This window comes from Cyprinodon tularosa, unplaced genomic scaffold (genome assembly GCF_016077235.1).
Source record: "Cyprinodon tularosa strain WSP-4 unplaced genomic scaffold, ASM1607723v1 ctg450, whole genome shotgun sequence".
Classification (NCBI taxonomy): Eukaryota; Metazoa; Chordata; class Actinopteri; order Cyprinodontiformes; family Cyprinodontidae; genus Cyprinodon; species Cyprinodon tularosa.
The window spans coordinates 587,972-613,974 of record NW_024039175.1 but is presented as its reverse complement, the minus strand read 5'-3'; the positions used below and the strand labels follow the sequence as shown (position 1 = coordinate 613,974).

General features: G+C 41.6%; 1 protein-coding gene across 14 annotated transcripts in view; it reads right to left on the bottom strand.

The window, feature by feature from the left end:
• Positions 1–26,003, bottom strand: part of LOC119793394 (mitogen-activated protein kinase kinase kinase kinase 3-like) — a 75,382-nt gene continuing 49,379 nt past the window's right edge. For 6 of the 14 annotated variants that reach the window (XM_038300558.1, XM_038300563.1, XM_038300561.1 and 3 more), the window contains 17 exons: positions 16,171–16,222; positions 15,708–16,080; positions 9,749–9,855; positions 9,624–9,665; positions 9,236–9,320; positions 9,045–9,124; positions 8,676–8,736; positions 8,429–8,546; positions 8,188–8,246; positions 7,881–7,984; positions 5,887–6,058; positions 5,740–5,808; positions 5,559–5,651; positions 3,563–3,633; positions 2,112–2,167; positions 1,326–1,379; positions 1–924 (listed from right to left, as the gene is read on the bottom strand). In XM_038300558.1, the coding sequence (XP_038156486.1) occupies positions 837–924; positions 1,326–1,379; positions 2,112–2,167; positions 3,563–3,633; positions 5,559–5,651; positions 5,740–5,808; positions 5,887–6,058; positions 7,881–7,984; positions 8,188–8,246; positions 8,429–8,546; positions 8,676–8,736; positions 9,045–9,124; positions 9,236–9,320; positions 9,624–9,665; positions 9,749–9,855; positions 15,708–16,080; positions 16,171–16,222 (1,684 nt within the window). In that variant the 3' untranslated portion in view covers positions 1–836. The remainder of the gene's footprint in view (positions 925–1,325; positions 1,380–2,111; positions 2,168–3,562; positions 3,634–5,558; positions 5,652–5,739; positions 5,809–5,886; positions 6,059–7,880; positions 7,985–8,187; positions 8,247–8,428; positions 8,547–8,675; positions 8,737–9,044; positions 9,125–9,235; positions 9,321–9,623; positions 9,666–9,748; positions 9,856–15,707; positions 16,081–16,170; positions 16,223–26,003) is intronic. The other 8 variants (XM_038300569.1, XM_038300571.1, XM_038300572.1 and 5 more) reach the window with 5 other exon arrangements.

Below are 26,003 nucleotides of genomic sequence, written 5' to 3'. Positions count from 1 at the left end.
TTTGTCAGGATCCGATAGAGCAAACCTTTTTTTTTAAGGGGAAAGTCTGATCACTAAAGTCGCACCAAGGAGACCCGAACGTCATGACCTCTTTGAGTCTCCAGTTCCACAGAGCAGCTATTCACACATCTATACACACAACCAGACCTTCTTCTTTTACTAGTGTTCATCTTTGTCAACGATAAAAAAAAATAAAAAAAAATGTATTTACAAAAATTAAATAAAGGTTTAATAAGCACTTGTGTGGTGTAGTGTTGGGGAACTGGGATTAAATCTAAGCCAAAGTGGCACATCTTCCGTTGTTTCTCATAAAAAAAAAAAAAAACATTTTACGGCAAAAAAAGAAAGCCAATCCTGGTTAATTACGTTACGTCATGCCACAATAAATAAAGGGACAGTTAAAAAAAAAAAAAGGCGGGGAGACAGAAAACTAGGTCAAAGGACAGATGGGAAGGGGGTTTTTCTGGGGCACGGAGGCCCTTCTATGAAGCTTCAGCACAAACAGCAGTAGTATAACAACTAGCATAGCGTTGGTGTGTATCTGGATGCTTTTATACGCCAGGAGTCATCTGTAGGGAAGGTTGGATGGAGAACTCTCACTGCTTTCAGACCAGTTCTTTAGACTCATTGCATGGGCACACAGTAGACCCACCCCCCCTTTCCCATACAACACACTGGTGCATTTTAAAAGGCTGCAAAACCCACATCTGCTTTGACAACGCGGTCTCATCATCAGGAGGCCGAGGTGGGGTTAGGGTTTAGCTGCGGTGCTGGGATGAATGCGACTACCACTTGGTTTTGATGCTCCCTTGTCTGTGTTAGTGTTCAGGTGGGACTCAGTAGCTGTTTTCGTGGCCCGCCAGGATGTAGAGGTTGCTTTGAGCTGTGGGGTTGTCCGTCGGCCGGCTCTCCAACACGACCACCCTGAAAAGAATGGCAGCTTAGTGAAAATCGAAAAGAAAAGCTCAGCAGTGGGATTCCCCACATGTATGCAAGATAATAGTAAAACAAATAAGGAAGGAAGATAAAAGACCCAGGGTTTAAAGCAGCAAAATTCATGGTAAGTAGGAAACCCATGGTTTAAGCAGGTTATTTGGAAAGAAAAATACTAGTGGTGTAGAGATTATGCCATATTATCCTGTTAACCCTGACGAAAACCTCACACAGAGCGAAAGACTGGAACTGTCACAATGATCCCTCAGTCTGACTCAGAGGATCAGACACCAGAATGGGCCACAACATTTAGAAGAACTTGTTAGGAACCCAGAAAAGAAAACAGGGGGAGAGTAAAAAAGCTGCCTTTGGACGTTGAGCAGCGTTTGTACCTGCGCAGAGCGAGGTCTCTGTCCTCAGACTCTGGGTCTCTACAATCAGCACGTCTTCGCCGATAAGAAAGGATGTTAACAGAGGGTGTGAGTGTGTGGATGTGAAGTCAGAAGCTGTTTTTACACTGAAATTATTATGGTTGAACAACAATTTGTTTCCAGTTCTTTAAACAATCAGCAGATGAAGCTCAAACCCGTTTAAGGACGACGGTTTAGTCTTTGGAGCCGTGTTTTCATCCCCTTACCTTTTGTTGTGATACATACAGATACTTTGATAGATAAAACTGACTTAAAAGCTGCACCCTACAAAATATTTTTACTTTTTGACACGTTATCCTCTCCCTGTTCCGGCTGAAGAAAAAAACCTAACCCGCAGTATGATACTGCCACCACCGTATCCCTGTAAGGTTGGGGACGTTTTGCCTGTAAGTCTCACCGCACTAGAGCTCCTTCTACATGCTTTCTGTGCCCAGTCTATGGCTTGTTGGGACATTAAGTTGTTTTCTTTCTGAATTATCATTTTGGATCATATCCACGCATCCCAGATGATCTGCTTTGTTTCCTCGGTCTTGATGAAGCCGTTTGCTCAGGTCATTAATAAGCAATGCTGAGGGTGGAGTCAGTTTAATACAGAAGGGATTCACTGAGACAACTTTTATATATTTAGGGGGATTAGAGTAAAGGAGGAAGAATAAAAATATGTTCAATACTTTTACATAAAATCCTAACGAAAGGCATTAAACTTTGTCTTTGTAACATAAAAACAGAGATTCACGCATCCCTCACCTGTCAGATCCCAGTAGTCTGAAGATGCGTGTGTTGTCGCAGATTTCTTGTGTGATCTTAAAAAAAAAAAAAAAAAATCAACAGGTTAAAACAAGATTAAAAAATGACTCTTTATGACACTGTTCTCTTGAATTTTCAAACCAATACGACCTGCTAATTCTTTAATGATTCAGTTTTTAAACACGCCTCCGACAGCAGGTTAAAACCCAGTGGCTGGGTAAACACCCCAAGATAAGATGCCTTGCTGTTACCGCTAATGTTTCTTTCCTTTTAAGTGATAAGGATGCAACTAATCCTAGATATTCTTATTTTCTCTGTATAATAATTTGACACCATATATCCAGAGAAATCAGCTGAGAATACCATAACAATACCAGATCTACGAAACACAGACTTCCCATCACTAACATGTAGATAAAGGTGTTTAAAACAAAAACAGAAGAAGCACTAAGCCTCCCGTAGCTAGCAGTAGAGCCGAGATTATCACAATATAAAGATCAGATGGAGAGTGAATTGCTTTTACTTAAAGGAGAAGTTCGGTTTTTTACACTTTAAGCCCATTTTCTGTAGTGTCCAGGATGAAATCGAATGAAGGACACCAAAATTTTGACAATTGGTCCTGTCTCTGCTTTTTGGCTCATTTAGAATCAACCCCTGGCTGCTTTAGAATGGCTTGCATAGAGCATGTCCGATAATGTCCTTAAAACAACCTTAAACGTTCTTTTTTTAAAATATGCTACTCACCGTGTCGTCAGCGCTGTTCAATGACGTTCCAAAAAAAGTTTCGTGAAGAAAAAACGTTCCTGTAGTGTTTTATTTAGCATTTTGTAAATCCCATTGAGTTCTGTAGGAATAGTCAATATTCCGCTGCCACCGGAAACGGAAATGGGGCCTGTTTACACAGTTGTAGTCTTTTCGCTTCACTCTGCGTACTCCGACGTCGAGGTGCTAACGTCTCTGTTAAACACTTTAAAAAACTCTGAAAATGGAATACGAAAGGTGGATTCTTGATTCTCGACGTCGGAGTACACAGAGTGAAGCGAAAAGACTACAACTGTGTAAACAGGCCCCATTTCCGTTTCCGGTGGCAGCGGAATATTGACTATTCCTACAGAACTCAATGGGATTTACAAAATGCTAAATAAAACACTACAGGAACGTTTTTTCTTCACGAAACTTTTTTTGGAACGCCATTGAACAGCGCTGACGACACGGTGAGTAGCATATTTTAAAAAAAGAACGTTTAAGGTTGTTTTAAGGACATTATCGGACATGCTCTATGGAAGCCATTCTAAAGCAGCCAGGGGTGGATTCTAAATGAGCCAAAAAGCAGAGACAGGACCAATTGTCAAAATTTTGGTGTCGATCATTCGATTTCATCCTGGACACTACAGAAAATGGGCTTAAAGTGTAAAAAACCGAACTTCTCCTTTAAAAAGGATCAAACTAACCTCGTTGGTCTTAAAGCTCCGACCCTGCATGCCATGTCTCCAGAAGGCCAGTACACTGTCCTGAAGACAAACTATGGAAAGAAATAAAACATTTATTTATCCTATTATCAACAATGAACCCAAACATGTTTCAATCATATCCTATCTGGACATGAAGACAATTTTAACAACAATGAAAAATAAAAGCAAAACTATCAGGTAAAAAAATGAAGAAAACACCTCAAAAATGTGCTTTTAAATGTAATTTCTTCTGAGGAAGGATTTAGGATATCCTGGATATTTATTTCAACATAAAAAAAATGGTTAAACTTTAGACACTTAACAATACTAAGTGCTGAAATGAATTAACATCACTGTTATATCTAATGACCTGCCTGGTGCCTTCAGAGGGAAGCCTGTAGAGGCTCCTGAGTCTGGTCATTTAAGAAGTCTTATTGAAGGAGTAAATAGAAAATAGGGGTGTAAATAATAATCGTTTTGTATCGATGAGTCGATCCAACAGCCGACGATAAGATTCATCGACACGTCTGCAAGAGTATCGATTAATGTTTTTTTCCTCCGGGCTTTTTTTTAATCTATCTGCTCCTGGACGTAATTCTGACTCCCTTGCTGCGGTTGCGCTCAACCTATTTTGCCCTCCTACCTCACTTCCTTTAGCCACTACCCTCTTTCTGCTTGCAGTATTTTTTGATGCAAGGCCTTTCAGAATCTATAACACAGGGGCTTTATTATTTTTCAGTGAATGAGGTTTTCATAGGCCTAGGTGGAGTACAACTTTGCTATTTCTGTTATTTGCTGTTGTTTCTCAAATAAAATGCATAATGATATTACAGCTTTCATTTATTTATTTTAAATTTGAAACACTGACTAGCCTGTAAGTAAAAAAACAAAAAAAACAAATTAACCAATTAATCGAATCAAATCGTGGTGTATTCTTGAGTATTGAAAATAATCAAATAGTTGGGTCAGGAAATTGATATTGAATCGAATCGCCATGATGGATGTCATTTACACCCCTAATAGAAAACAAACTTGTTGATGTTATCATGGGACAGCAGACTCTCAATATTTTTGATCAACACCAACTGCATTGGTTTAACGGTCGAGGCAGGAGCACAAGGAGATGCCTTTGGTCTGTATGGAAAAACATGAAGGCCTGACTGAGGTGTGCTAGAACGTACATAAAGACCAGAAACTCTGGAAAAATGTTGCTTAGACCAGATTTGGACTGAGTTAGGGATGCAAAAAAAAAAAAAAAAAAAAAAATCGCCTGAAAATTGTCAATTAATTGTATATTAGATTAAAATGACACCATAACATTAATTGATAATTGCCTTTTAAGAAATTAAGTACAGTATTGTAATGTTACCACCGTCCACTAGAGGGCGCTGCTGTTAATTCTTAAGACTTCTTTTGCAAATACCTCATTGGTATTTGATTAGGAATGCACTTTATGCAGTTCCGTTTGTAAATATAATAATAACTGGATTAAGTAATCACCTAAATAGCGCCCATTTAGCTGCGCTGCATTGCAGAGCAGCTTACCTTCCCTGCTGTGCTCGGAGGGTGACGATGCGACTATCAAAATGTGGAGGCCATAAAGTAAACGTCTCTAACATGATAGAAGAAGACATGCTTAGCAATAAACAAAGTATACTGGAAAGGCTTTTGTGTGTTAAGGCATTTTAATGCGTCTAATTTTTATTAATGACTAACATTTTTTGTTTATTCAGTCAGTACAGCTCTTTGGCTCTATAGCTAGCAGATAGCTAGCAGGTTTCCTCTTTAGCTAGAAAAACCTAATATCCTTTGTTATTTTATTTCAATTAAGAGTAAAAAAAAAGGTTCCTTTCTGTTCTTTATGTGCAATAAAAAATAGATTAGAAAAAATCTGCACATTTATTAGGGAATCCTGTTCTTTCACATCTCTGTGACGTCAATTTGTGTCAGAAATAATGAAGATAATGACTATATCAGTCCGTCTAGCTTCTGTTACCTATCGCTTCGATCTGGAAGTTAAAGGTGAGTTCAGCAGATAGCTTCCGGCTGGATTTTAGCCGGCCCTGCAGGTTCACTATTTTTATACATCCTGAGAGAAAAACAGAAGAATAGATTATGGATTATAAACATGTTTACATTTGGTCTAATTGAAAAGATTGAGATTTAGTGCCACTCACTGTCTAGGCAGACTAGAATAGTGTCTCGCTCCAGCTGTGTGACGTGGATCACACACGTCTGCGGCATGTCTGTGAAGAGGATCAGTGTTTATTCACTTTTAGTCACCGGATGTTTAAAGGTGGAAGAATCAGCCACACTGTTCTAACCTGCTTCTGTAAACCAGGAGGAGGTAGCATTGGGGTCGACGGTGCCGAATCGAACCACCTGGTTGAGTTCGGTTCCTTTGCTGACCGCCACGCAGATCAGAGGGTAGGTTTGCTCTGGCACCACCAACATCTCAAAGACTTCCAACGGACAGGGCAGCGGGAAGTCAATGTTCTGCAGAGGAACAGGATTCACTGTTGGTCAGAGATTTCTACACTCATCTAGTTGATGTGGCTTGGCTTCCTCGTAGTGTTTTAGTACAGGATCACATTGAGGACTGAAGGAAAAGTCTTAACTTTTACGGATGTTTGGTATCAGGTGATACATGAATACATTTTTTTCATCTTCATATTACAGACATTTGGAAATTCTGGTTATTTGCCAACCTATTAACCCTTTAAACTACTTAAAATAGTAGCCTTGTGCAATGTAATTAGTGTGATTATTATAGATTGGTAATGCGGAAATATGACAGAGCTTTTTTGTTTTCTGGACTAAACCAGTTTGTTCTCAACACCTAAGGCTGGTGAGCTCATCATATGAGGGCAGGAGTATCCTGCACTAACTGTAGGTTTATTAAAGCACTTTTATTTTGTTCCATACACAACTATTCTTAGTGATTTTTTAAGTAAAATCATATTTCAACCTATATCAAAATGGTCTAATAAAAAACAATATTAAAATCATATGTATGCATTCAGGATTCAATCCAAAGAGCAACAACGATTAGAATCAACATGCATTTAGGGATAAGAAAGATAATGACATTAATCATTAATAAAATCTGATTGATTTAAGTTCTTTAAAAACACTCTCTAAAGTACTACTTAAATTATAAATTGATTAATCAAAAAATAATAATTGGGAAATCGATTGCCAATAAAATCGTATCATTCTAAGACATAGCACTAGTTGAAATGTGAAATCAAAGACAAGGCAGGTACTTTACACTTAAAACCAGCACATCTATCACTTATGATAAGATATTTTTCCTTTAGAAAATTTGAGGTTAAAAAAGACTGAAAAATAGAACTTTCCTCAATTTATTCAGACCTGGAAAAAAATGGATTCTTAGTTTTCAAGGAACCACTTTAAGAAGTCATTTTAGGCCTGTATACATTAGATGCACTGCAAGAAAACTGGAATATATTTAGTAATTCTTTCTTAAAATAAGTGCATTTTTTTCTTGAATTGAAGAGGTAAGTTATACGCTTTACTAATGGATTAAGATGATTTACATTTAAACTAAGAAAAAACAATTGCATTGTCTAATTTCAAGTGCATATTATCTAATTATATTATATATTAAGAGTAAAAATACTAATTCCATTGGCAAATCCTGTTGTTTTCCTACTAAAATTATGGGTAAATAAGCTTAATTTAAGAAATTTTACATTGGCAGTGTGTGTTTTGTGATTTTTCTTTACTGGGCATTTTATCCTTAGGTCCTCAAATATACTTAGCCTACCAAGAACAAGAACAAAATATGGAGAAACTCCCAAAAAAGTTGCTTTAAATCAAGATTAAGAACAACTTTGTTTAGAGTGGCCTTTGATTGTGCCTTAAAACATTATTAGATAGGTTTTTTTAGTTCAGATTTCCTTTTCATTAAATCAATAATTTTATAAAAATCATTATTTTAACTATTGTGTTACCTCTATATCACGGCGATGCACTTTTTTCTATCACTCTGAATTTCTATATAGCACATTTAACAGTTCTACCATTGAAATAATCTATACAAATAAATTTGCCTTTCCCATTTTAATTTTTGATTCCTGTTTTTATTTAAATGTTTTATGGATTTTTTTTTTTTTTTTTAGGGATATATAAACATGAATGCTTTCATCTGCCTTTTCACTTTCCCACTGATACCTGAACATCCAGAGGGACAATAAAGAATATTTATTTTTGTTATTAGACACACAAGGATAAAGACTATTTATATAAGTAAAATATTGTCATTTTTTTAAATGTGGAAGAGAATTAAACCAACCTTGATGAGCATGAACCTCTGCATGGACTCCACCCACTCCAGCAGCATGACACTGGACTGGAAGGCCCCACACAGGTATTTATGGCCGGTGTACGGGTTACGGACTGTCAGGGAAATAAAAAAAAACAAAACAAAAAACACACCATCAGTCATGTTTTATCGCCTGTATTCAGAAGTTAAAGCCTGAAACTATTCAGACTTTAAACCAAAAGCAAAAAAACAATCCTCTCAAAGCTACTCACACCTAAGAGCAATACAACTAACCCCAAAATGATTGAAAGAAAAAAACTGGTAGCTTTAGACTCACCTACGCAGCACTTTTGGCATCCTTTAGTGTCTGGGATTTTATTGGAGACAGCAAACTTCCTATAACATGACACAAACAGACGTGAAAAAACTAACTTTACTTTGAATTGGCTGCTTTTTTTGTGGTAAAATTATTTCACTTAACACAACAAAAGTAGATTATAAAAGAAAAGTAAAATGAAAAAATGGCTTGAAATAAAGCGGAGACGGTAAATAATTGACCGTTTCCTGACTCGGGTTACCTTGGGATGATCTTATCAGGCAGTTTGTGTGTGGGAATGGATACCGGTAACTTCTGTAGCTGTCTAGCCTGCTCAAAGAGCCCAGACAGACTGTGGGAGTACAGCTGGGAGGCTTTTCCTGCAATTGGACACCATTCATCAAGGGTTAATAAGAGGAGAAAAATAAATAATATTTTATATAGAAAAAAAATAAACAGCAAAAATAAAAGGCAACATTAGCAACTTCTTTGAGAGCAGTTTAACTCACCAGATATAGAAAGGAGACAGCTGTTCATGACATACAACCACGTACACCTCCGAGGGAAGAGCTACAACCAAAACCAATAATATTAAATTTATATCCAGTAAAAACAGGATAATAACTGGTCTGTAACCATATTCTGGTTCCAGGGGTTTTTATCAGTCACCCAAGCCTTGTCTACAAGAACTCATCTCGTATATAATAATACAAAAACATTATTTTGCAAAAAAAACACTTTTCCAGCTGCTTCACAATTATATATTACTTTATACCAGTCCATTACTTTTATTCTTAAATGAATAGAAGTACATGAATTTATTGGGTGTGAATGTTAAGAGAGTTCCAAAGTCATCGACTTGTTATCTGGGGTCTGACCTGCTCCATCGTCGTCTCATGAAGCTCATTAAGGTTTAAAGTGTAGATTCCCTCCTCAGCTCCGAATATTAAATACTGATCTGAAACACAATAACAATATATATATAAATATATATATACATTTAACGCAGTTAAATGGATGTGGAGATTCAGACCCCCTCGTCAGCACTTCCTGTTTTTCTGTTGGTTACCTCTAGTGTCAGGGTTGATCCACGACGTGGCACAGTGGATCTTCAGCGGACAGCCGTTAAACACCTTGGAGAAACAGGCTCCCATCTGCGGACAGGAGAGTAGATCAATAGCAGGTTTGCTCTATCCTGATGCTAGGGTTATTTCAGGGCTTCGACTCATTTTCAACTATAAATATCAGAGTTCTTTATGGGTTGATAACAGAGGGATTATAAAGAAGATGCAGACAGATGGATGGACAACTGAACGATAAATGGACAGACTGATGAAACAATTAGACAAAGAAAGAGGGAACAAAGACTAGAATTTATCAATTTATCTACTTGCTTAAAAGACCATTCACTGTTAGCTTTCTGACCCCAAATGTGACACGTTGGCGCTGATACTTACATGAACTTTAGGTGTTGGAGGAAGACCGTTACTGATAGGCTTCTGGGACAAATAAAAAGCCACACATTAAAATGGAAAACCCAGAACTAGGATGTATAGGTGGGGTCAATCACCAGCTTACATACCGGAACATCCTTCTTGTCTTTCCTTACAGGGACACTAGGAGGCATGGTGGACTGCCTCTCTCCTGCACTTTCCCTCTCTCCATTGTGAGGAGAGTTAAGTCCATTACCTAAAACAACACCATCAACAATAAAGACTAAGAGGGTTTTAGATGCATTATTGGTTATAGTGTGAATCATTTAACCCCACAAAGACAAAGGAATTATAGGCACAAAAAAAAAAGGTCTCTGGAGCAGAGAGGGGGAGAGGAGGGTGGGAGCAGGCCAGCAGGAAGAATACAGAGGATCAAATATATGCATGAGCAATGGAGGGCGTAAATGCGCCGACTGCACAGACAAGACGATGCATTACAGCTGCATGAAAAGACAAAAGACTTCTGATCTCCTCAGTGGGTGTGGTTCAAGTACTGTCAGGGCTGTGTGGACGGGTGGAAATAAATCAGTGAGGGCAAGTGTGCAAAAAAAAAAAAAAAAAATGGAGTGCTATCCGCAGCAAATGTTTTAGAGTTATTTTGGTGGCAACAATGTCTCCGCTCAGACATAAGGCGGGCCTCTGAAAAGCACAGCGATTATTCCCTCCTCTGTTGTTTTGAAAAGTCATTTTTGGAAATTTCCGAAGCCTCGTTTCCGATCTTTTATCAGAGGCTATGGCGAGAAGGAATCTACCAGCTGTGGCCAAACCCGTCGTTTTCAACCAGTCCAGTCACCCCTAAATCCTGTCCACAGTGACACAGGAAGCCACACACTCATACTTCAGCATGTTTTCCCTTTTTAAGGCAGGAAAACAAAAAGTGTGTACCACCAGTCTGAGATAAACCCAGTACCTTCAAACAGATTCATATCCCTTAAACTTTATCTCACAATGCAGACACGTTTACAGGACGTTTTATTGGGAATTTCTGGGAAACCGTATCAAAGCGATGAAGAAAAGCTTGAAAATTTCTACTTTTTTTTAAGTTAATCGAATATTTAAAGGGGTGAACCTGTTCTCATTTGTCAAGGGACACATCTCTACCAGCTTTTCACATCTATAGACTTAATTTGTTGGCAGTTCCCTTAAAAACAAATAAAAAAATGTGCTTGTGCTCAGTCAGACTGGTTTCTGAGAATCTGAAGATCGATTTAACCAAGAATTCCTATCATTCCTATCAAGGCTCTGACCTCATTCTGTTTCACTCCATCCTAGCTCTGTGCGTCTGTTTAAGGCTGTCGTCCTCCTGGAAGGAGAAACGGGTTTTCTTCCGGTATTGTCCAGCATCTCCCCATCAGTTTTTAACAGCCTTCCCCGACTCTGTTTTGTAAAACCAATCCCACAGCAAGATCCTGCCACCACCTTGGTTTACCATGGTGTGAATGACGAAAGAATGTTGCAATTGGAGGTAAAATGTAAGGAGTGAACCCAACGTATTGGCCCAAAGATAAGAGGAGGTTGTTTTCGTTATAAACGATGTAAAAAGATGGGGGCCTAACCAATTATACAGGCTGACAATTGTCTCGGGTTGCTAAACTAATGCAACAGCAGGGGGCGGCTGTGGCTGGGGTCATCTTTCCATCACAAAAGAGAAGAAGCGACAAGGATGCGACAAATAGAGAGTCGATGCCCAGAACGGAGTGGATCAAAAGTCAGACAAGTCTGCAGATGTTTGAGGCAGAGTTATGCTGCCGATTTTAAAATAATGGTGGTCAATGCAGCAGAGGCATCAAACTGCTGTCTGGAAGCAAAGAATGCAATGTCAGAAGATGACGCGTTCAAAAAGACCGGAAAAATGCAATTGGCAAAAGAAAAGCTTATCGATAAATAGCAGAGCAGCAGGGCGAGGAGTGACAGCGGGCGCAGTGAGGCTGAGGATGTCCATGAGTAAAAGCCTCACGCATGAGTTAAAGTGTTGCAAGATTTCAATGAAATGTTTCATTACTGTTTTTTTTTTTTTTTTACTTCTTATTGTTTAATTGGTACCTGCACAAATCTTTCAATGAAATATTATTTCAATTAGAATCTTAGCACAAACAGAACAAAATAAATTTGGTTTATCCTAAAAACTGTTCCTGGAAAGATGGAGTCGTGTTATAATCAGGGTGCTCCTTTATTAGGGTCATTAGGCCCGAGCAGCTAAGCGCTGCGAGAGCCTATTGTATCTGTAATGTTTATTATTATTATTATTATTTTTCTCCTTACAAATAAAATGGCTTTTTGGAGGCTTTATCATATTCCAAAACTCACCAAACTTTGCGGACGCATCAGACCTGGTGAAAATTTACGTATTTTAATGGCCCCGTGAAAGTTGCCAACCAAATGCCTCAACGGCGCCCCCTCAAAATTTTCAAAATACCCTCCCCATTGACCTTTTTTTCTCATAGAGACATGAACATTGGCACACTTGTAGAGCGTCCTCACACTTACAAATAAGTCAATTAACGTCATACTAAATTATGCTCAGGGAGTCCGCCATCTTGGATCAAATTTCAAATTTTGACTGTGATTTTGCATTTTTAGCCTCTATATTTGATCGAACTCCTCCTAGGGACGGTGAGCCATCGGCTTCAAACTTGGCATGTATGCAGATAAGGCATGTGAGATCTAAACTTATCAAACTTTTTGAGTTTTCCAGCATTTTAAAGGGGTGTGGCCAGGCCTCGAAGTTGGCGTACTCGCCAACACTTTTCGAAGCGCAATAACTTTTACATATAAACGTGAAATGTCACGAAACTTGGTAGTATTAATCCTCTCTGGGTTCCCAACAAAACTGTATATTAAAACTTTGACATGATTGAAGCCACGCCCCCTGAGAACCGGAAGTCACGTTTTTTAATTGGAATGGTCCCTCTCTGTCCTACTTGACCTCAACAACCTAAAACTGTGTCAGCTGACAGACAACACGTTGTCCTAACTTCGTTTAAGGCACAGAGAGTCTGAGTTAAATGGTGTTGCCGTGGCGCCATGGCGAAGTGAGGTGTTTCGCCATGAAAATACGATTGGCTCTCATTTCCTCATTTATAAGCAGATCTGCACCAAAATCACAAGAGATGATCCTAGTCCAACTCCAAACAGGAATCCAGAGCAATATTTTGTGGGCGGGGCTTAATTTCACCACAGCGCCCCCTAGAAATAACAAATTTCGAACCACCAGCCCCAAGCCGTTTTTAGTCCTAGAATATTGAAACTTTGAACACATTTGCACCTCATCAGGCCCTAACTAAAAGCCTCTTGGACCCATGGTCTAAACCCCACCGGAAGTCGGCCATTTTGAATTACATTTTACTCTGTTGTGAAAGCACTGATCTGTTTTCAAAAAATTGTATAAAATCAGTATTTTATCCAAATGAGCTAAAACTTTCAAAATATGTTCTTTATAAAGCCTGCTGTAAGTTGGTTACAATAGCAAAGCGCTTCTTTAAAGTCCGTCACTCTGATTTTTCAAAAGTTTGCGTTCTCGCCTAATAGTTGGTCAAGTGGACAGATAATGCCAGGAAATAATTCAGCCCCTAGCCATGCTCATTCTGAGGATAATGAAACTTGGCACACATCTGTATGAGCTCTCCACCTACAAAAAGTTTCATTGAAGCCATGGTCTAAACCTCTCATGAAGTCGGCCATTTTGAATCAAACGGTACCCTTATGAAAATAGAATCACTATGTTAAAATATTTCTAAAAAATCAGTTGTTTTCCCAAATGAGCTAGGACTTTTGGAATATATTCCTCTAATCGCTACTTGTTTGATGGTAAACACAGCATAGCTCTTCTTAAAAGTCCGTCACTCTGATTTTTCAAAAGTTTGTGTTAACAGGAAATTGTTGTATCTCAAAAAGTTTTATAGCAATCCTACCCAAATTTGGAACAGTTATTTATCCTTTGATTATAGAAAAGACTGCCGAGTTTGGCGTGAATCCAGGCATGTTTGAGCATCTTATGGGGTTTTCAACTGCCACAGTATATGGCATTCAAGTTTAAAGATTTTTCTTTCTTTAAATTATTTAATAAATCATCTAAAAAAAATCTAGGACATGCAAGATGTGTTCCTTGACATTTGTGATTTTTTTCGGGATTTTATTGCAAACTATAGATTTTTAATGAATTTTTTTGTTTTGAGTAGAGTCGGCCATTTTGAATTACATTTCACCCTGTTGTGAAATCACGGACCTCTTTTCAAAAAAGTGTATAAAGTTAGCCTTTTATCCAAATGAGCTAAAACTTTCAAAATACGTTCTTTACAAAGCCTGCTGTAAGCTGGTTACAATAGCAAAGCGCTTCTTTAAAGTCTGTCACTCTGATTTTTCAAACGTTTGCGTTCTTGCCTAATAGTTGGTCAAGTGGACAGATAATGCCAGGATATATTTTTCAACTGCCGCAGTATAAGGCATTCACGTTTAAAGATTTTTCTTTCTTTGAATTATTTAATAAATCACCTAAAAAAGAATCTAGGACATGCAAGATGTGTTCCTTGACATTTGTGATTTTTTTTGGGGATTTTATTGCAAACTATGGATTTTTTTATGATTTTTTTTGTTTTGAGTAGGGTGTAATACCGCTAACCGTGGGTTTTGGCAGTGCTGTTTCTCCATCTTTTGAATATATACTTTTGACCCACCAACTGAGATTGCTACAGCAAATATCTGACAGATGAGATTCATCCCCAGATATTATCTTTTATCCCTAGTTTAACCCTTCCTGACCAAAGCTGTGGTTGTCTCCGGCTGGTCCAGAAGTGAAGCGTGGCGCTTTTTCCGCTGGCTGGGAAGGAGCAAGGGGGCAGCGGTCACTCACCTCCCGCGGTCGCGATAGGCCGAGCGGAGAAAGAGGAGGATGAAGAGGAGCAGCACAGGGTGATGAAGAGGATGAGGGGAAGCAGCAGCAGGCATAGGCTGAAGAGCAGGAGAATAGGCTGGGAAGGAGCGTGGAGCCGGCGGTCGCTTGGTTCCCGCGGTCGCAACATACCAGGCGGTGCGAGCTGCGAGGGCCGTCAATACCGCTCGCGGTTTTAATTACGATTTATTTTTTCTAGTAATACTACAAAAAATTAAAATAAAATTCTTCCACCTCCAGTGCGAGTTTCTGCAGCTAATCCGATGTTAGCGAGGCTCTTTGGAGTGCTTCTCCACTGAGGTCAACCAGAATCCGTCTGATGTTTTTCTGTTTTTAATTATGCCGTTTCATCACTTTTTATGCCATGAAGCACGAGATGGTGTTCAGAAGGTATTTGGATTTATGCTAAGATCACTTACAAACACAAAGACTCAGTTTAGGCTACAATTTGATACACTAGATTTTATGTGAAGGCATCAGAGTAAGGGGGGACACTGAGATTTCCTTCTACCAGCTAATCTCAATTAGACAACTTTTATGTCGGTTATGACACAAAATCCATATAAAATAAATGAAAATTGAGTTTTAAAATATTTGAACTAATGACAGACTGAGTTTACAGTATGCCCTATCAAGCAAATCTCACACACGACGCACCAAACTCTTCTGGTCGATCCAAAGAATCAGATACTTGACTATAAAAAGCCCCTTAAAACTATTAATATCTTTCTGTTTCTAAAGTTCCACAGGAAAATAAAGATTTCCGAATTCAAAATCTCTCTTCTTCCTTCTTGAAAGTTAGGGAGGGAGGAAGGGTGTTAGAGCCATAAACATTTCTTGTCCAAATTGTTCTTGTTTATGGCTCTAACAGGGTAACAGCTGATTGACTGATTGGATTAAGAAAAAATAAAAGAGGAAAATAATTAGACCTTAGAAAGGACAGACAGTAATACTGAGCAGGAGCTGATGAACAGAAGGAACTTTAAATCAATAAAAAAAGAAAAACCATTTGAAAAGCGTTTTGGTGTTAATGTGCTCATGGAACAGATAAATCAGTTAGTCTACAGGAAAAAGAACCGGCTAATGGGGGGGGGACCACATAACCGATGGGAACAACAGGGTCTGTGGACACTACCCAGCTACCAATCAGCTGCTCTTACTCTCTTCCTTTTCCTGCTCCTCTTTCACCTCCTTCAGCACCTCCCAAGCCTCCTCCAGCTCCTCCTCTGTGTGAGGCGTGTGGAGCCATTCCCAGAAATGCCTAAAGCTCCCATCATCATCCTCCTCTGGGGCAGAGTTTCCCACGTCTTTTCGCTTCGGGCTGTCGTTACCTAGGCTGCTGCGGCGGTGGGGCGGCAGCTTCGGGGGCGGAGGCCGTGGGGGGACGCTGGAGGACGGCTTGGCGGGGCTCGGAGCCTCTGAGCTCGGGCAGCGCTTGATGGTTCCCCCTCCTCCTGCGTCGTCCTCGTGGTGTAATTGGCTCTCGTCATTTTTCTGCTGAGGGGGCTGCTGAGAGGAGCTGATAGACTTTGGCTGGAGTTGATAAAAAGCAAAATATTAATTTTTTTTTTTACTTGAAAAAATATTTAGTTACCAGTGACTGAAAAAGATCAGTACTTCTACCTTTGGGGGGAGGGGAGGGGGCTCCTTTGGCCTCTTAATAGTGCTGGATTTGCTGTAGATTTAAAAAGATGGCTAATTAGTAAAATAAACAGAAATATGATGACATCCAGATGTGTGAGAGTTAGTAAAGAGAATCTATAGAATGACTCTAAACTCCTCCATACTTTGTTTTTGTATGTTACAGTTCAACTTTTATATCTACAGAACAAAAGATAGCAAAAATATTACATTTTTACCTTAATTTGTCGCCTAATTTTCTATTAATTAAAAATACCGGTATCATTTTCTGATCCGTCCTTCTCAGCTTGACCTTAGAAAATATGTTATTATTTTTTTAAAAATTGGAATGAAAAATCTCTTAATCTGGGCTGTTATTGCAGCCTTCATATTATGCAGATTTCCACAGAAACACCTTCTGGTGAGAGTCATTCCTTTCCACTTTCATCACATGCAGGATCAGTGGCGGTCAGTGACTGTCACATAAATAAACTAAACCTCAGAGTTTTACCGGGCATTGAATAGAATTGTCTGTATATGGACTAAATTGTCCAGGTTTTAACTTTTTTTGATGACAATGTAAATGTTGGCTTACAACATTAATATGGAAGATGCATGCAAGTGGGAAATCTATGCTGTTTCACTCTAGCAGGAGGAGAAAACAGATGTTGGAGTGAACACACAGACTTATAGAGCAGGGCAGCACACAGAGAGTGATGCATGCGGAGAACAGAACAATGGCAGGAAGAATACATCACAAGGAACATAGAAAAGAAATGAAACTTAACTATTATCCCATGTTGCTTTGAGTGAAACTTTAATGCTACTACAGGAATTAAGCTTCCCTTTGGAAAAAAATGCTACTCAACCATTTTCAGCCTGCCAGATTAAAACTAAAAACTTCAGTTAAGTAGAACAGGTATGTATGATTTTCACCATTCTGCTTTACAGATAAGAGTCTACAAAAAAAGTGATTTTGTTTGCAGCTCATTTGACTGAATCCTCTATAGAACCACCTTTCAATGCGGTTAAACTCTTTTGAGGCAAGTCTCATCCAGCTTTGGACATTTAGGGCCTGGTCTTCAAAGGTTCCAGATAAATAGCACTACATTGCATTTGAAAAGATAACATTTTTTTTTTAGAAATGCAGTTAGCAGCCATATTACCATTAAGCTAGAAAGCTAACGGGTGAAAATATATCACCTTTATCAATTGTAAGTGCCTTATTTAAATACAGAAACGGTGTATGCTATGGGCAGTATGGGGGAGAGAGGGAGGCTGTAAATCAAAGATGGGAGTTTAAAGCCATGCAGTTGGTGGTAATGAAAGTTCTCTTTCATAGCATTCGTTTCGTGTCTCACATTGGGAACGCCTCCAGCGTGACCTCATCAGAAGCTCCTTTTACATTACGCCAGCCAGGATTGGCTGGAAAATAAGCCTGTCAGTGTCAGAGAGGGCAAGGTCCCTCCCCCTATAAATAGGGCTGACACTGTGCTGCTTGTTATTCAAAAACCTCTTCTCGCAACGAGCAGAAGTTCCCAATTAGCTTCCTCTTGGATACCGTCTCTCTTGGAGCCTAGCTTAACAGTCCAAAGACTCGCGCGCAAGCTCGGTCGCTGGGCGCTTTGCTCCGAACTGGTTCGGTATCAAGCAGAGACGTTTTCCTGGTAGAAATACCATAAAACGAGTAGTAATACTCGAGTCAACGCACCGCCTCACGGCTGTACGTTGGTCGACACTGAGTAGCAATACTCCGTAGCTACACCCCGGGTGGCCGAAACGCCGTCCCCAACCTAGCCACACCTGGTTAGCTTAGCTTTCACAAGCTAATTCCCGTGTAGCCCCAAAGCCAATCTCCAAAATAAAAATAAAATAATGGAGACTGCTAAATCCTCTGCGAAAGCGGAGGGGAGCCCCAAGGGACGAACCTGTCCGTGTGGCAATAAAATTTCAAGCTGGGACACCCACCCATCCTGTGTGGTATGTCTCGGTCTGAAACACACCCAGGCAGCCCTCCAATCTACGGAGGAGTGCTCACACTGTAGCCGGTTCTCCCTGAAGGTGCTTCGCCGCCGTCTGGCTCGTCAATCGACTATGTCCGGTAATGACCCGGTGATGGCCTCCACGGCACCGACACAAGAACCAGCCGACCAGGCTGTCTCTTTACCCACCGATACAGAGGCCGGACCGAGCTGGGGAGAAATCCTCGATTCCGTGGACCCATTGCCACGGGAAATGCCCGAGCTAGGTATCGCTTCGAGCCAGCTCGATTTGCTGTTTGAGGGGGACGAGGAGCTCTCTGACTTGGAGTCGGAGCTACCCTTCTCAGACAACGATGAGGACTATGACCCGGCCCCGGCGCCCTCGGTACGGATTGCAAAACCCGCACCCCCGGGCTCGGAGCAATCCGGTCAGGAAGGTTCCCCGTCGGAGCTGGATTTTGACTTGCACGACGTGTGTAAACGCGCTGCTGCAAAGCTCGAGATTCAGTGGCCAGAGGTCCAGGCAGAAGCTGCCCGCTCCCGCTTTGACGGAAAAAGGCTGCCTAAGACCCGCAAGACGTCCAGACAGCTCCTACCAATTTTCCCGGAGCTGCTGGAAGAATTGGCCGTCTCCTGGCGCAACAAGCCGTTTAGGGAGAAGCACCCAGTAGCCGGCAGTTCGGTACTGGATTGTGATGGGATGGAAAATTACGGCCTTCGCCAAATGCCACCTGTCGAGCCGGCCGTCGCAACACACCTGCACCCGAAGACTTCCATGTCAGCGGGAGGTCCCGCCCTTCCATCGAGAGCGGACCGCTTTCAGTCAAGCCTGACTGATAAGTGCTACAGAGCAGCCGCGCTCTCAGTCCGCGCTCTAAATGCCTCCTCTATGCTGATGGCCTATCAAGCAGAGCTGGAAGAGCAAATGACTGCCGCACTAGATGCTGCGCTCTGGGAGGAGGTGTGCGTCATTACCGACCATTGCCTGCACCTCCATAAGGTGGCGATCCAAGCGATGGGCAGATCTATGGGACTAATGGTTTTGCAGGAGAGAGCCAGGTGGCTGAATCTCACTACCCTGGCAACTAAGGAGAAGGAGGACCTCCTGGACACACCCATATCAGCTCAAGGGCTGTTTGGGGAAGCAGTAACCTCCATGCAAAAGAGATGGGAGGAGAAGAAGAGGGATGATGAAGCCCTAAAGCTGTGCCTTCCCAGACGTACGTTTGCCGCTGCGTCTGCGACCCCCGCACCCCAGCGCCAAACCTTCGCCCAGGCAGCAGCCCGCTTCCCTCCTGCCTTCAGGATCCCAAAACTGCCGAAGACCCAAGCAGCACCGCAAGGTGCGCAGAAAACATCTGCCCCCAAAGCTAACTGGCAGAAAAAGCCTGAAGGCCCTCGCACGGACCAACCACCCCCCACCTCCACACCGGCGGTGAGGAGAAGGAAGCGGTTGGCCTAACACCGTTCCAGAGAGGAGGAAGCGAGCTGGGATCGCCCTCCTCCGTGGCTCCGTTCCTGAGCCTGTTCAGAGAGTTCAGCCAAACACAGCGTGTGACCGACAGGATGTTCCGGCCTGCTCACCACGCCAAAAAGTCGAAAGACTCTGTTCAATGCGGGGATATCCAGAGCGAACCCCGAACATGTTTCACAAGCACTTCTTTGTGTTCAACTGTAATAAATGCTTCCAGACTGACGCATCCAGGTCGAGAACCAAGGGCGCAGTCAAAAATGTTGAAAAACATAAACATTTCACTCGGGGAGCCGGTACCTTCTTTTTCAAAAGAAGTGAGACCTCTCCCCAACATGAGCAGCTCTGTAGCGCACCAGACGCTACGCGCATGCGCAATGCAGCACGGAGCTGTTTGCGTCCCTCCACCCATAGAGGGCGCTCGCAGCTCGCTGTCAGACTGGCCAGTCAGCCAGCTGACAGTGAACATCCACCTTTGGGAAAAATGCACAGACTCAGAGTGGGTGTTAAGAACGCTCAGGAGGGGATACAGACTGCAGTTCACTGCAGTTCCTCCAAGCTTCAGAGGAATAATCCAGTCACACGCGGAGGGACAAGCCGCTCTCTTCCTAAAGGAAGAGATTTCCTCTTTGCTGGAAAAGAAAGCGATATGGCTGATTCAACCAGAGCACAGCAGCGAGGGTTTTTATTCACGTTATTTCCTTGTGCCAAAGAAAGGCGGCAGAGGAATGCGTGCAATTCTAGACCTCAGAGCGCTGAACAGACATCTAAGAAAATACAGATTCAAGATGCTGACAAACGCGTCCCTGCTGCGCTTCCTGCGTCCAGGCGATTGGTTTACATCAATCGACCTCAAGGATGCTTATTTTCACATCCCAATTTACCCCCCACACAGAAAATACCTCAGATTCTCTTTTCACGGGAACTGTTACGAATACCTTGTCCTCCCTTTCGGACTCTCTCTGAGCCCGAGGGTGTTTGTGAAATGCACAGAGGCAGCGGTGGGTCCGCTCAGGAGGCGGGGAATACGTGTGGCAACGTATATAGACGATTGGCTGATCGCCTCGTCCTCCCACCAGGAAGCCTCACTTCACACAGCTATGATAAAAGAGCACCTGATGGATCTGGGTTTCAAAATAAACCTGGAAAAGAGTTCCCTGTTTCCCTCTCAGAGAATAGCTTTCATAGGTCTCTCTCTGGACTCAATCCATGCCAGAGTGAGCCTAACGGAGGACAGAGTGAAAACAATGCTCAATTGTTTGTCCAGGTTTCAAAGAGGGAACCTGGTATCATTCAGCCTCTGCAGGAGGCTGCTGGGGCTGATGGCCGCAGCATTAGTGGTGATCCCTCTGGGACGTCTCCACATGAGAGGAATCCAACGATGGGTAGCCTCTCACAGGTTAAAGTCACATACCCCCCATCATATGCTAAGAGTCACGGCAGCCTGCATGGCTGCACTGCGCCCATGGCGGAGCAAAGAGACACTGGCACAGGGTGTCCCAATGGGAGTGGTGCAGAGCAGAAAGGTTGTCACAACAGATGCCTCTCTGTCAGGCTGGGGGGCTATATGCGAACGGAAAATGGTGAACGGAACCTGGGGTCCAGAAATGCAGTCCAAGCACATAAATTACTTGGAGCTGAAGGCTGTTCACCTAGCATTAAAGCATTTCCTTCCCATCCTGAGAACTCACCATGTGCTGATCAGAACAGACAACACAACAGTGGTGGCTTATATCAACAGGCAGGGGGGGCTGAGATCGCTGAGGCTCCACACGCTTGCTCACAAACTAATCATTTGGAGCAGCAGACACTTCCTGTCTTTGAGGGCCACCCATGTACAGGGAGTGTTGAACTGTGGAGCAGATCTTCTCTCCAGGGGGAATCCCATGTATGCAGAGTGGAAACTCCACCCAGATGTGGTGAGGATGGTCTGGCAGCGGTTCGGTCAACCGTCCGTGGACCTTTTTGCTTCTCAAGAGAACAATCAGTGTCCCCTGTTCTTCTCCCTGCACGATCGGAACCCACCTCTGGGGGTAGATGCGCTAGCCCACCACTGGCCTCACACTCTGCTTTATGCGTTTCCCCCAATAGCTCTCATTTCACCTACACTAGCCAGGGTACGAGCAGAGGGTCATACAATGATCCTCATCGCACCCAATTGGCCAGCGAAGCATTGGTTAGCAGAGATAACACAGCTCCTCTGGCAGGAACCATGGTCACTCCCTGTACGCAGGGATCTGCTGTCTCAGGCACGAGGACAGATTTTTCACCCCCACCCAGAAAGACTGGCTCTATGGGCCTGGCCCGTGAGTGGTTTAACCTACAGTCGGTAGGGCTTCCACAAAATATTATTGAGACGATACAGGATGCTAGGGCTCCTGCAACACGATCTCTGTATGGGTATAAATGGTCCATTTTTGAAAAATGGTGCTCAGAGATGAAAGATGTTCCTTTTCAGTGTTCTCTGGGGGTAATTTTAGCTTTCCTACAGAGCCTGATTGATAAAGGGAAAGCTTTTTCCACTATTAAGGTCTACTTGGCCGCAATTTCGGCCTGCCACATAGGCTTTGAGGGGAAAACTGTGGGCCAGCATCCCTTGGTGTGCCGCTTCATGCGGGGAGCTCGAAGGAAGCTCCCTGTTTCAAGACCAATTGCTCCATCCTGGGATCTACCCCTGGTGTTGGATGCTCTTACTACCACACCCTTTGAACCTCTGGATCAGGTGGAATTAAAGGTAGTAGCTCTAAAAACAGCGCTCCTATTGGCACTGGTTTCTGCAAAGCGTGTGGGTGAAATTCACGCTTTATCAGTGCATCCATCTTGCATGAAATTTTCTTTAGATGGGACCAGAGTGGTTTTGCTTCCCAACCCAGCTTTTGAGCCTAAAGTGTTGGGGTCATATTCTCCCATTGAGTTGATGGCCTTCCATCCTCCCCCTTTTTCATCACAGGAACAGGAAAGACTACACAGTCTCTGTCCTGTGCGCGCTTTACGGATTTATGTGAGGAGGACAATTCAGGTCAGGAAGAGTGACCAGTTGTTTGTCTCCTGGGCTAAAAATCATAATGGAAAAGCTGTTTCCAAACAGCGGCTTGCACAAAAGGGTAACTGATGCAATTTCTTTGGCTTATAGTTCAAAGGGACATCAGCCTCCGGAGGGCCTGCGGGCCCACTCTACTAGGGGCTTAAGCTCTTCATGGGCTCTACTCAGAGGAGTATCCCTGCAAGAGATATGTGCGGCAGCAAGCTGGGCATCATCTCACACGTTTACTCGGTTTTACAAACTGGATGTCACAGCTCCATCACTGGCGCATTCAGTTCTAAGCGTAACACCAAGCACGGAGCAAAAATAATATATATATATAAATATATATATATATATTTAAATTCATATAAATAAATGATGATGATGACAGCAGGCGCATAATGTGGGATCTGCTGAGCAATACGGGAGTCAGAATATCTTTCGTTCCCAATGTGAGACACGAAACGAATGTTATGAAAGAGAACTTTAGGTTACTTTCGTAACCCCGGTTCTCTGAGTAGCATGAGTGAGTGTCTCACCAAACCACCCTCCTTGCTCTAACATTGCGAGGAAGAGGTGGTCATTCTTTTGAATAACAAGCAGCACAGTGTCAGCCCTATTTATAGGGGGAGGGACCTTGCCCTCTCTGACACTGACAGGCTTATTTTCCAGCCAATCCTGGCTGGCGTAATGTAAAAGGAGCTTCTGATGAGGTCACGCTGGAGGCGTTCCCAATGTGAGACACTCACTCATGCTACTCAGAGAACCGGGGTTACGAAAGTAACCTAAAGTTTATTTTATGTATACGTATCTTAGTGCTACAATTGTAAAAAATAAATAAATAAATAAATAAAAGAAAATAATAAAAGTTAAAAGAATAAATATCAAGCATAAAACCTAGAAAAGCTTGGATGTTGTTTTATAAGCTAACCCTGTTTTAAATGTCTTCAAAACTGCTGCTTTCCTCAGTTTTCATAAAGCTGTTTGTTCAGTAATTCTCTTTAACAAACTCTGAGGCACTTAAAGGACAACTGTGTTCATGCTAATAATGAGCTAAATTAAGTGGATTCTATTAACTAACCTGCTGGCTTCTAAAAAGAACCTATTTGTAACAGATTTCATTTGCTATCAGTCAAATGGGCTGAAAAAAAAATTCACATCAGATTTCTATTTTAAAAAAGTGATTTGAAGGCCATGATTTATTTACTTTCTATTACAAAGAAGCTCCAAATAATCATTACTTCTTTTAAACTTAAAGGTTAAAGGTACGACAGAGTATTAGGGCCAGGCTAGAGATATTTTTATCCATTTCCAGTATAATGTTGTAAATTACAAGAATAAAGTCGTAAAATTCCGAGAATAAAGTCGTAAAATTACGAGAATAAAGTTGTATTATTATGAGAAAAATGTCACAACAAGAATAGTCCTAAAATTACGAGAATAAAGTCGTAATATTAAGAGAATAAAGTCCTAAAATTACGAAAAACTATTTGTGTTTTATGACAACTCTTACAAACAGCACTTTCTTCCCTTAAATGAGGAATCTCGAGCATCATGTGAAGTTATACTTAGGCATCGGTTTGACAAATGAGGAAATCTTTTTGCGAACCAGAATGAAATTAAGCAGAATGTCAAAGTGGACTCAGGTTGCTGTTTGGTGGTGCTGGTCGGAGCTCGAAGCTTTCTTTCTGAAACAGGTTGTGGTATGATGACTTCATTCTCCTAATGTTACGACTTCGTTCTCCTAATGTTACGACTTCATTCTCTTAATGTTACGACTTCATTCTCTTAATGTTACGACTTCATTCTCTTAATGTTACGACTTCATTCTTGTGATGTTACGACTTCATTCTAGTAACGTTACGACTTCATTCTAGTAACGTTACGACTTCATTCTTGTGATGTTACGACTTCATTCTAGTAACGTTACGACTTCATTCTAGTAACGTTACGACTTCATTCTCTTAATGTTACGACTTCATTCTCTTAATGTTACGACTTCATTCTCTTAATGTTACGACTTCATTCTTGTTGGAGCCGTTTTGCATCTCTTTTGTTGTTTTTTTTTGTTTTTTGTTTTCTGAATTTATTATGAACTTTTTGGCATTCTAATTCTCCTGATTTAGTTTTGAATCATTAGTTGGAAATATGTCTGTTTTCATTCTGATTTGTTTATATGCTCTCTTCCTGTCTGTGGGCGTGACGTTGAGCTGATTTGATTAATAGGTGTTGTCACCTGCCGCTCAGGTAGAGTGGAAGGGACAAACAGTTTTTCAACCGCGTGATGCGGGAGCGTTTTTTTTTGTACGTTAGTGAAAGACAAATAAATGCCTCTATTTTTCGAAGACGCGCGTTGGATCTGATCTATATCCACTCTGAAGTGGTGGCTCCGAAGTTGCCACTACATTAAGTTGAAAAACTGTCCCGAAGTGTCGGATATTGCCTGATTGTGGATTAACGTTTCCAATTGTGGATTACTTCAAGACGTGTGTGGAATTAACGTTACCTGGCAATCATCGTCTCAGCTGTTGTGTGAGTAACCTGGTGGCTTATTGTTCTTCGACCCAGGTGAGCAAACATTTCGAGAGACTGGAATAGTTTGGATGGACAATAACGTTAACAGCGCATTCGCTCATCTAACGTGACTGTTGCTGAACTGAATGATTATTGGAAGCGGACACTTTTAATGTCGCTTGACGATGTTAATACGATTAAATAGACTGTTTGTGGACGTTATTTGAACCGCTGACTAAAAGGAAACAGACGGGCCTGCAATAAAAAAGAAGTTTAAGCGCTTGGATGCGCGCAAATGAAACTAAATGAATGCGCGTAATAAACGGAACTGAACTGTTGAATACTGACGTTGTTTTTGGAAAGACACGAAACGAATTTAAACGAAAGACTTAAAATAAACTGAGATCATGTCTGATGAAGAAGGCCAGAATGAGGCCAGAAGCTTGGAAGAGCAAGGCTATAAAAGCGAGCTGTCTTTCAAAGCGCTCAGCGCAACCCGACGTGGTAAACTTGGACAATGCACTCGCAAAATGAATGAGATCAAAGCTCTAATGTATGAGAATGTTGATGTTGAGGATGTGAAACGGGAAGTGGCTGCGTTCCACACAATATTGAATGATTTTAAGTTCTGTCATGAGTCTACTCAAGCTCTGTTGTCTGATGATGTGAGAGAGAGTGAAAATCTTGATTGGTATGAACCTAGAATGGCTAGATATAATGAATTCCTTGTTAATGTTGATGAATGGTTGAAACAACAAAATATAGATCCACAGACTCTAGTTGATGTGACTGACAGTGCGTCCAGGGTATCTAAGACTGCATCAAAGACTTCCAAAATATCCTC